General features: G+C 35.6%; 1 protein-coding gene across 4 annotated transcripts in view; it reads right to left on the bottom strand.

Annotated features, from left to right (window-relative positions):
* Positions 1-12,117, bottom strand: part of LOC106060865 (protein O-mannosyl-transferase TMTC3-like) — a 162,037-nt gene that overhangs the window by 87,403 nt on the left and 62,517 nt on the right. For all 4 annotated transcript variants that reach the window (XM_056033756.1, XM_056033754.1, XM_056033753.1 and 1 more), the window contains exons 5-8: positions 9,279-9,378; positions 8,899-9,014; positions 8,577-8,749; positions 8,209-8,461 (exon numbers count right to left, since the gene is read on the bottom strand). In XM_056033756.1, coding sequence (XP_055889731.1) covers positions 8,209-8,461; positions 8,577-8,749; positions 8,899-9,014; positions 9,279-9,378 — 642 coding nt within the window. The remainder of the gene's footprint in view (positions 1-8,208; positions 8,462-8,576; positions 8,750-8,898; positions 9,015-9,278; positions 9,379-12,117) is intronic.

Below are 12,117 nucleotides of genomic sequence, written 5' to 3'. Positions count from 1 at the left end.
TATACTTCGTTGCAATTCATCTCTTCACTTCGTTGCAATTCATTTCTTCTCAACTTGCATCGAGCCGTATTCCAAAGAACAGACCAACGACACACTTCCCAGTGTCGCTCCAGGTCTCCCAAAGCTGAACCAAGTCGTACTCAAGTCTACCGAATTAGAGCCGTACACGTCTTACATCGACTGTATCGACTGTAATGGCTCAAGTCCACTGTATAGACCTTAACGACAGTAGTCCACTCCAGTTAACTCTACCCTAGTTAACTTGCATCGAGTCGTACACATCTCTCTTCTACTGTCTCGCACAGTAGACAACAGTACCGACGACTCACTCACGACTGACTTTCACATTAACTCTCCGGCTTATATAGAGTCCCTAATCGCTCCTCCAAAGTTGCACAAACACTGCTAGTATCATCTGGAACAAGACGTGAGGAAACGTCACATCCTGTCTTTGTTTTTACATGTAGATTCCAGAGAACACCTGCTGCAGTGTCATCTTGCCGGGGTCACAAGTTGTGACCTCTATCTGTCACTGGACATTGCTAGTACCCTCTGGAATAACACGTAAGGACAAGTCACATCCTGTCTTTGTTTATACGCGTAGATTCCAGAGAACACAGGCAGCTGTGTCATCTCGCTGGGGTCACACGTCGACCTCTACTTGTCACTGTTCATTTGTAACAATATTTATATATTAGATGAAATGAGGGCTTAAAGGCAAAGTCTTTACAACACAATTAATTACACAATAACTAGGAAAAAATATATAATTAAAGATGAAATGACCGGAAATGAAGTGACCAAATATGAAATGACCGAGGTTGAAGTGACCGGGGATGAAATGACCGGTCACCCTGTCTACCTATGCGGGTGTATCTCCGGAGGTAGAGGTGAATCTCCAATATTTGTTTAGTCCATCACATGACAGGTGACCACATTAAATCAGATGGATGTAATGTCAACATTTTGACACTGTCTAGAGGTCAGTGGCGTGACTGAGGGGAGTGCGGGAGGTGCAGGCCGTACAGGGTGACACCCAATAGAAGATGAAACCCAAGTGGTAAAAATGCACTTTTGAAAACAAAAAATAGACAACTTAAAAAAATGTGAAAGTAAAAAGATAAAAAAATATAAGAATTTATTTTTGTTTATAAAATTAAGCATAATTGGGTACAAATTCAAAAGCAATACGTTTTATTGCTTTTGTTATTGTGAAATGTTAAAAATTAGAAAATCACGAGAAGACTAAAGAACCTTTATCAGGCTTTGGAACACTTTGGCACCCGAACTACAAAAAAAAAAACCAACAAGGTTACAAAGACAGTTTATGTGGAAACACAAACTGAAAATCGGCCCCCAAAGTAGTCCACCCAGGCAGGTAAAAAGGCAGGTTTCAATAATGTCAGAATGAAATTCTATCAAAGACAAATGACAGAGAAGAATGGAGAAAAAAGGTTAACAGATCTTGTGTGGTGCCCCAGCGGTCCAGAAGACCAAAGGCTAGGTGAAAGTGAAGTAAGATGTGAACCTGGCCTAACTGATAACTTATAATGAATATCTAATTGATCTAGTAAAAAAATATTTTTTGACAAAAAATCAACAACCGTTTGCATAAATGTGTTGAAAAATGGTAAATGGTCTTCTCCCCTAACAAAGAGCCTCCCGTGTTTGTTACTATTTATAGTGAATAGTTGTAAAAGTGGTGTATTTTTATGAAAAACTGCTTGAATAAGTGATTTAAAAATTTTGATTTTTCGCTTTCATAAAAAAAAACAAGGTTACAAAGACAGTTTGTGTGGAAACACAAACTCAAAATCGGCCCCGAAGTGGTCCATCCAGGCAGGATTCAATATTTTCAGAAAGAACATCCGAATGAAATTATATCAAAGACAAATGAGAAATAAGAATGGAGAAAGAAGGTTGACAGATCTTGTGTTGTGCCCCAACGGTCCAGCAGATCAAAGGATATGTGCAAGTGAATGCAAAGTTAGATGTGAGCCTGGCCTAACTAGTTCCCCTTTCAGACCTTGTGGTCTATAGGGCAGATGATGTAAAGTTCATCTGTTTTTGTGGCCTACAGTTAACGAAGGTGTCATGTAGCCAGCACAACGACCAACCGCCTTTATTTTTCCCCAACTAATGTCAGGTACCCATTAGAGCTGGGTGGACTCAGAGGCGCCCAAAGATTCCGAAGTTGAAAATCCCAGTCTTCACCAGGATTTGAACCCCGGTCAGCTCAGCTACCGCGCCTCCCCTGGCCTAACTGAAGTCTTATAATTGATGTAATTGTTTTGAAAAGGCTCAATCTCTTTTTCGACTCCTCAAAATTAGATATATATTTCCGCAATATAAAACATGCACAACAAAATGCAGTTTAGAAGATTACTATTAGTTTTAAATTAGGTCTAACTTATAATGCATATTAAATAGCTTTTTCTTTTTAAAAAAAACTGCATGCATAAGTGATTTTAAAAAAATTAGATTTTTCGATTTCAGAAAAAAAAAAGTAGCCCTTGCATCAGAACTTTGAATGGTCTAAAATAGTGTGATGTCGTATTTTCACTATCGTTTCTAGTTTACGAGATCTAAACGGGACGGACGGACAGACATTTCACACAAAACTAATAGCGTCTTTTCCCCTTTCGGGAGCCGCTAAAAAGTAGAACATCAGAACTTTGAATGTTCTAAAACAGTAGTGCTTAACCTTATACGGCCTGCAGGCCATTTTACTTTCCGACACTCGAGTCGCGGGACACTTTAACGAAAGATAAAAAAAAAAAAAAAGAAATAGAGACTAAAACATTTTAAATAGTTTTATCACAATCCCATGTATGCTTGTAGATCTACTTACACCCATAAGTCAATATGTAACAATGGTTTCAGGCGTCTTGTAACTGAAAGTTTTTCCACTAAATTAAGTTCTTGTAAACATTGTGATCATACCCAGCAATTGTTTTCGCATATGTGCAAGGTTTATGAGGACAATAAGGTGTAGAAATTTATTATCTGTATTGACGAAATTTCTCAAGCAGGGAAGTCTGGTTTTGTAAGTCAATCAGTTCCAGTTGGTGTCATTCCTCAGCGGCAATAGAAATGATTTCGAAATCTGCTGCTCTGTCATTTAGTTTTGAATTTGGATTTTCACTAACATCTTTCACTCATTTTGCAAATTTTCATGGCAGAAAAGCTGAAAGATACAACTTGTTTTTTTCGGGACGATTTTATTCAATCTCTGCCAGCAATCACTTTTTTATGCTTCATTTTTCTTCTTAAAATGTGAGCAACTCTGTAGCCTCTATTACTGCCCATTTCTTGATTTCTTGGTAAATATTTTCGCCAATTGATAAATTCTACTCAACGTTTGACGTAACTTTCCGATCTTTTCTTTGCGGCTCAAGACAACAATGATTCAATATTTTGTAATTGTTTGTTTTAGAATGCATTTCATGTTATGTTATTTAAAAACATTACTGTACAGATCAAACATATTTACTTACTATGTTCCACAAAAAAAAAAAAAAGATCTTCCACTTTACTTTTAACGAACAAATGTTACATGGAACGACACCAATCATGTTGGTGTCAAAGAACACGAATCAAAATGATGCAGAAAAGATGCGCTGTGTTATACACATGAGATGTCAAGGACACGGCTAGCTCAAGACAGCCGCGAAACTATCCAAGACTCTAAAACAACTGTTAATTCTTGTCGCCGAAAAAACAACAACTTGTGTTCTTATAGAAAAAAAATTATTAACTACTACAAGACGAAAAATTAGAATGAAATCCATCAAAGAAAAAGTTAATCCTAACATAGAAAATAAATTTTTAAATTAATTTTTAAAAAGTTTTTTTCTATTTCCTATCTTTTGTGCCGATGTTTTGGCGGGCCGTCTGAACTACGTTGCGGGCCGCATCTGGCCCGCGGGCCGTAGTTTGGGCATCACTGGTCTAAAATATTATGATGTCTGATTTTCCCTATCTTTTCTAGTTTACGGAGATCTAAACTGGACGGACGGACAGACATTCCACACAAAACAAATAGCGTCTTTTCCCCTTTCGGGAGCCGCTAAAAAAAGCTATGACAAAGGTTAAGAAGGTAAAACATGAGAAAAATCTTGCACAGAATGCATGGCATCACAAAGTTACTTGTAAAGAGAATGCAGCGTTTCGTGGAAAATTGAAAACGAGTCTACAAAGAATAAATGAAATTGTGGAAAATATGTCTGAAGACTCTTCAGACGTTGCCCACTGCTCTGACGTCTTCCATGAAAGTGTGGCGCCAAGTTATACCAGGACGTCCCTGTTTGCACTTTCCTCATATTGGCTTCCTTGTCATCGCAACTCTTGGTATGCGTAATTTATTTTGTCCCGCAAACCTTTTGCTGCTCTGTCTCAACCTATAAACAACACACTGGAGTACTAATCATACTACTGTTCGAACCAAGAAAGAACGATTTAATGATTGTGTGATGGCTACTAAAGCTCTTTTCCACCGCTCTGAAAATACAAATACTAGAGGCGCTGATCAAAGACCATTGTCAGCTCTCTGTGAAAACATGTATACCTTGTATTGTTTTATTTTTTTGGGGGGCAGATGTACTTTTAAAAAAGTCAACACTAAAGAAGCTTTAAATTAAGAGCTTTAATATTGAAGTGGCGGTGGCTAAGCTAGAACACTACAATGTTTTCTCAACAAAAAGTGTGACGCATTATGTAAAAGTGCTATTAAGATAATTCTTGTCAAGTCAAAATAGCATGTTAATGCAGAAAAATTAGTTTAAACATTATGAAAATCGCAATAGAGAAGTCTCAAAATGCCGGATTTACCATTCAAGTAGAGAACAAAAAATAAATGCTGGTGTGCATTGATCCCTTTTATGCTGAACCAGGGATAAGATATTTTAACAGAAATACCTAAACTAGAGTACATCTACAGGCAGAAAAGGTTAATTTTGAGGAAGCTAAAACCTGAGAAGTACTTGTATATTCAATTTGAATGGAATACCATTACCAGCTCTTTGATTGAGTCTTCAAGAGCTTCTTTCCAAATGCATATCAAGGTGGGCCTATGAAAGAAGTTTTTCAAAACTGAAGTTAATAAGGAACTTTTAATTAACAAACTTTGAGACACAAATTTCAAATCAAGCAATTCTGTCAATTGAAGAAGAAATCAAAAAAAAAAAATTGACTTTAAAGTTATTTATTAGTTTTTAAGGTTTGAAAGCCTGAAAAGTTAATGTACGCTTTTAAATGTTAAGATTAATAATAATATTTGTTATCATTATTTTGTATCGATTAATAAATTTGTCGTCGGTACAAAACTAACGCTATATGTTTAACTTTCCATTAGGAGCTCTTTAAAGTGTACTAAGGAAAGCATGTTCAATTGATGTTAATTCTAATTTAAAATCTTAAATTTTAAACTATGCAATTGAAATTGTAATGTCTGAAGCCTCTTCCCACCTGCTCTGAGGACCTCCATGAAAGTGTGGCGCCAAGTTGTCCCTGTTTGCGCTTTCCTTCTAATGACATCCATGTCATCGCAACTCTTATTATGCGTAATTCATTTTGTCGAAGAACATGTCCCGCAAACCTCATGCGACGCTCTGTCACAACCTTACTAAGGGGTCGACTCCCAGTTCGGCATAGGATTTCCTTGATTAAGACCCGATCTCTATAACTGTCTCCTAAAATCCTTCTTAATCATCTTTGTTAAGCCACATTTAGGCTTTTTCAACTTTTTCAATTTCGGCAGATGACTATTCACTGAATTTAGTAGGCTAATGGAGCCCAGCCACTAGTAGAAATTTGTAACCTTTCATGGCTACGCTCTTGGAATTAGGTGACTGTAGTTTGCTTTAGATTTTATATCGAAAAGGGAAGTTTTATCGTCAACATCATCTGTTGGAGGGTTTTAAACTAAAGAAATCTCTGGAGTTGTTTTATTTTTAATTAGAATTTAAATTTAGAATAATATCGAAGAGAAAGGTTTTCAACATCAAAACTCTCTGTAGGGGGGATATTTTAACTCAAAATCATCTGGAGGGGTTTTAAATTTTAAAAAAAAGCCCATGGAGGAGGGGGGTTTAAACTCAAAACCCCCTTTGCATTGGCTACGCTCATTTTTGAGTGTGTAATTTGCTTTTTTTTTTATCGTGAAGAGGTATTTTTTTAGCATCAAACCCCGCTCAAGGGGAGTTTAAACTCAAAACCCTTTGGCTACGCTCATAAAATTTTGAGTGTGTAATTTGCTTTTTTTTTATATTGAAGATGTATTTTTTGGCTCCACACCCGTTGGAGGGGGGTTGGAAGTCAAAACCCCTCTTGGCTACGCTCATAGAATCTGGTGACTGATGAATGGATAGTCTTATATTGAAGAGGAGGTTTATCGTTAATTTCGGAGGGGGTTTTAAAATCAAAATTTTCCTTAGCTATACTCTTGGAATATGGGGATTGTCGTTTGCGTTATTTTTTGTTTTGTTTTACAGAAGAGAGGGAGGGGGTTTTAAACTCAAAAACCCCTTGACTGCGCTGGGGCAAGTAATGGTTTAGTATTAAAATCTCACCTAAAATAAGCAAAATCAAAGCAAAAAATCAGTGCGGGGGGTGGGGATGATTGAACCTCAAACCCCCCCCCCCCGGCTACGCCCATGCTGTCATTACTTACAATATATACTAAATCACTATCATAAATCAATATCGTCTGAAATATGTGAAAACATCTACACACTATGCAACTCATAGTGTAGTTTATCTTTGAGAGCTTTACATTAGTACAATATACATGTATTTTTCTCCATCGAAAAAAAAGTTACATAGATTAGTTTGTAATATGTTAAATAATTATAAATTCTAATTCATCATAATTTAAGGTAATAACAATAATAAGGCTTGTCTTCGAGTCCGAAGATTAGTGAGGAATTCAGTATTTCCCATGCTGAGCAGCCCATGCTGTGACCTACATATTTTGCCACAATTTAATGTGATAATAAGTTGAAAATTAACGTAAAATAAAAATATAACATAGGTATGATATTTAGGGGTTTTTACAAAATTTTCAATATATAGCTATTTACTAGACATGTAGGTACGGGATCCGGCTCTGGCCGGATATATTATTTTACTTTCGAAACTTATCCGGCTCCGGACGGATATCAAAAAGTACTATCCGGTGCACCCCATAATACATACAAATATAAAATAGAAAACAAAATATATGTTGCAGGTTTAAAATCACTCTGTCATTGTTAGTTTTTTAAGCAGGATTTGTTAAACGCCAGCTTGTAATGTAGCATTAGGGCAGTATCACAATAATGCTGTGATTTTAAGTTGATTTGTTTCCAGGGTTGACTATTTATTTAGATCAGTTATCCCCGCTATCCTTTTTCTTCTCCGTTTACAATTAAAGGGAATATCTGGGAGCCCCCCTCCTTTTTTTATTGCATCCTTCATTATTTTGGCTTTATCACTATAGCCTACTCATTTTTAGCTATCCCTGAAAAAGAAAAATATCTTATTAGTTTAAGGCTGTCTGTCGTTCAAGGTTTTTTGGCCCATGGCGACATTTCTCTTGGGAATTGCAATATATGGCTGCCTGGTCGTGTGGTTTGAGCGCTGGATTGTCGTTCAGACTTATCGATGGTTCCGGGTTCAAGCCCTGCCCGATTCCATGCCCCGTCACCCTGCGAGAGGTTCAGACTAGGAAGTAAATTATCTTCAACTCTAAAAGCATCCGAAACATGTAAACCATTATACAAACAAACATATTTTAACTTACAAGTAAAAAAAAAATATACAAATAATATTTTATAGCTTATAAAATACAGAGATTACTTAAAAAAAAAAGATTATTACATCCTACACATTTTCCTAGGTGAATTTAATCAATGACTTAAATTCTGCCAAGTCATTGTTTTCCTGGCTGACTCAGGCAGCCCATTCCATGCTCTAATAGCACTAGTGAAGAATGAGCATTTGTACAAATTTGTCAAAACATATGGAACAAGGAATGTGCCTTGATCTTTGTGTCTTTCTGAGTATTTTATTAGGTTTTGTTTTTGTATTTGAAGATTATAGTTCAGTGTTTTTATGTATAATGCTACTTTTACTTCTAAGTCTTCTATTACTGTATTTAAACTGTTTTATCAACAATTTATTCAATGCAAATGTTTTTGCTGTAAGGACAAAAAAAAGTTTGATGCTTACCATTAGTACTGTTCTTGATCTTTGTGTCTGCTGGGTGACTGCGAAAATGCATAAAATGACTAAGACAGCATAAAATATGAGTGTACAAAGATTACGAAGGTCAAAAAATGATGAGATGACCTTAATAGTTCCCATTGTCCAATCACAGCACAAATTGGAAGGTTTTAACAGAAGCCATGCATTAACAGATAACAAATAGTTAAAAGTCAATTGGCGAGCTGGAGTTGGTGATGTTGAGGCAGGATTATCAAAACTAAAGGGGAAAAAAAATGTTTGAAATAATCAGCAGAGCTAAACAAAAATGATGGCACTATAGGCACTAAAAGAAGAATAAACTTTAAATAAATAATTAACAATTGAGCACCTACTTAGTAAATACTGGCAGCTGGGCTCCCATAACTTTGATTCTAGCAAATAAAAGAAATGTTGTACTAAAAACTAAAAATCCAGCCCTTGCTAATGATGTTATAAGCCACTGGGGAAATGATGGTTTCTTGCCAAACATGCCTCTTAATATAATCAACAGTTCTTGTAAAGTGCACTATAAGTTAAAAACAAAATATGTAAATAAAATACATTGAATATGTATTATATAAATGTTTGCTACACTAATACAATAATCTTAATGAAATGTTTCATTGATTTAACCTCTAATGCAGCATTATTAACACAAAATGGTAAAACACAAACCCTTTGAACAATAAAAATCTCATAAACACAGCAAACACCAACAACAGTTATGCCTTGCTCTTTACACAGCATGGCAACAGTCACTAAAAACACAGTGGTGAGCAATTCTACCCATTCTATATAAAAGTGAAAAATAAAACAAGAATAAACTAAAAAGGATTCTATTTTTTAAAACACAACAAAAGGAAGGTCATACTTTTAAAATAAAAAAAAATTAATTATTTATCTTTAAAAATGAAAAATTAATTACTGGTATTAAATATACCATGTACTTGAAGAAATTTATGTAGTGTTAATGTATGTGTAAAGAAAATAATTTTAAGACTTCTATGGCAGTATTCATGAACTAAATTAGCTTCTAATCAATATTTTTACTCTACTTGTTTTCTCTCTGTATCCTGTAGATTTAGAATAAAATATAAAAGCTCCCAGAAAAAAAATAGAAGAAAGAGTTTCTGCTCTCCCTACAACACCAGTAACCTAAAAAGAAAGAAAATGATAGATTTTAAATGAAATGTGTAGGCATTGGAAATTATTGTAAGTAAAAAATAAAAAGGCTTATTATAGAACACAACAAATGTATAGGTATAAACATTGTCAGTTTCTTTTATTGAGATTGTTGAGATGTTACAAGATGTTACTGTGACATACCGGGGATGTATCTCTAGATCTCTAGGTGAGATTTTAATATTAAACCATCACTTGCCCAAGCAAGCCAAGGGTTTTTGAGTTTAAAACCCCCTACCAGGGGGTTTTGATTCTAAAAAAAACCTCCCAGGGGAGGGTTAAAACCCCCTAACAGGGGTCTTGAGTTTAAACCCCCTACCAGAGGTTTTTGCAGTCCAATCCTTATCTTCTATAAAACAAAACAAAAAAAAATGCAAATGACAATGCCTAAATTCCAAGAGCACAGTTAAGGAAGTATTTGATTTTAAAACCCACTCTTCAATATAAAATAGCAAATTACACACTAAAATTATTTGAGCATAGCCAAGCCAATTGGGGGTTTTGAGTTTAAACACCTCTTCTACAGATGTTTTTTTTTTAAGTTTTAAACCCCTCCATGTGGTCTTGAGTTTAAAATCCCCTTACAGAGCGTTTTGGGGTGAAAAACCTCTATCTTCATATATTATTCTAAACTACAGTTACCAAATTCTATGACCGTAGCTAAATGGGGTTTTGAATTTGTCTGAAGACTCTTACCACCTGCTATGAGGACCTCCATGAATGTGTGGCGCCAAGTTGTACTAGCATGTCATCGCAACTCTTATTATGCGTAATTCATTTTGTCGAAGAACATGTCCCGCAAACTTCATGCGACGCTCTGTCACAACCTTACTAAGGGGTCGACTCCCAGTTCGGCATAGGATTTCCTTGATTGAGATCCGATCTCTATAGCTGTCTCCTAAAATCCTTCTCAATCATCTTTGTTAAGCCACATTTAGGCTTTTGCAATTTCGGCAGATGACTAGTCACTGAATTTAGTAATGGAGCCCAGCCACTAGAAGAAATTTGTAATCTTTCATGGCTACGCTCTTGGAATTAGGTGACTATTGTTTGCTTTAGATTTTATATCGAAAAATGACGTTTTTTTCGTCGAAATCATCTGTTGGGGGGTTTTAAACCAAAAAATTCAAAACCCATTAGCTACGCTCATAGGATTTAGTGACTGTATTTCGCTTTAGAATAATATTGAAGAGAGAGGTTTTTACCCTCAAAATCCTCTAGAGGGATTTTAAACTTTTAAAAAAGCCCTTTGTAGGAAGGAGGATTAAACTCACCCCCCCCCCTTCCCCATTGGCTTGGCTACGCTCATAGAATTTTTAGTGTGTAATTTGACTTTTTTTTATATTGAAGAGGTATTTTTTAGCATCAAACTCCGCTGAGGGGGAGGGGTTTAACTCAAAACCCCGTTTTTGGCAACACTGATAGTATTTTCAGTGTGTAATTTCCTTTTTTTTTAATATTGAAGAGGTATTTTTTCAGCTTTAAACCTCTCTGAAGGGGGGTTTAAACTCAAAACCCCCTTTGGCTACGCTCATAGCATTTAGAGTGCGTAATTTGCTTTTTTTAATATTGAAGATGTATTTTCTAGCTTCAAAACGCGCTGAAAGTGGTTTAAACTCAAAACCCCTTTGGCTACGCTCATAGCATTTTGAGTGCGTAATTTGCTTTTTTTATATTGAAGAGGTGGTTTTTAGCTGCAAACCCGCTGGAGGGGGGTTTTAAACACAAAACCCCTCTTGGCTACGCTTTTAGAATATGGTGACTGATATATTGAAGAGGGGTTTTTATCGTTAATTTTGGAGGGGGTTTTCCTTAGCTGTGCTCTTGGATTTAGGGGATTCACGTTTGCATTTTTTTTTTATTGTTTCATAGAAACACTTGGCTGCGCTGGGGTAAGAGATGGTTTAGTATTAAAATCTCACCTAAAATAAACAAATCATAGCAAAAAAATCAGTCTATAATCTCCCCCCCCCCTGGCTACGCCAATGGTCACTGGATACGTGACTTTATGGGTTTTTCATGACACCTGCACGCGGGTAATTCCAGCGCGTGAACTAAATCCTAAGTTTAATTTACCCTAAATTAGGTTTATTTAAACTGATACGTGACAACATATATGACAAAGTTGTTAAAATAAACATCAATGTCCTGTTTTAAAATGCTCTCCTTCTAGTATAACTTTTCAGTCTTCCACCCTCACTCCAACAAATAAGCTACATACAATCTCTGACTTTTCTTTGGCTTCTCAATTAAATCAAAATATTTCAACTTTTTTGCACACTGCACTTCATAGCACACTTTTGATCCCGAGTTTTCATTTAAGCTTTTCCCCTCCCATGGAACAGTTTGAAAGGGACACCACTATTCCCAATTTGCTCCACTTTAACACATTTATTTTTTATTTCATCATTATTAAAGTATAATAGAATCATATTGTTATTATAGTTGACATTGATATTGCTTTATAGACAATTAAAAACAAATAACACTTTTATTAATATGAACGTAAGAACATACTCAGACTACAATAAAAATTATTTAAATGAAGATGATTTTCTTTTGATGTATGTGCCAGTTGGCAGCTGCCTTTTTTTTCGCCAAATGTATCCTTTATAGTAGAGTGATTCAGTGAGGACATAAAAATCACAAAACTTAAGCCCTAACTGGGATTCTTTAATACTGTAATAAGGAGCTATGTATTTGATCACACAG

Source organism: Biomphalaria glabrata, chromosome 6, assembly GCF_947242115.1.
Source record: "Biomphalaria glabrata chromosome 6, xgBioGlab47.1, whole genome shotgun sequence".
Lineage (NCBI taxonomy): Eukaryota > Metazoa > Mollusca > Gastropoda > Planorbidae > Biomphalaria > Biomphalaria glabrata.
The sequence above is the reverse complement of the archived record's forward strand: the minus strand, read 5'-3'. Positions and strand labels throughout refer to the sequence as shown.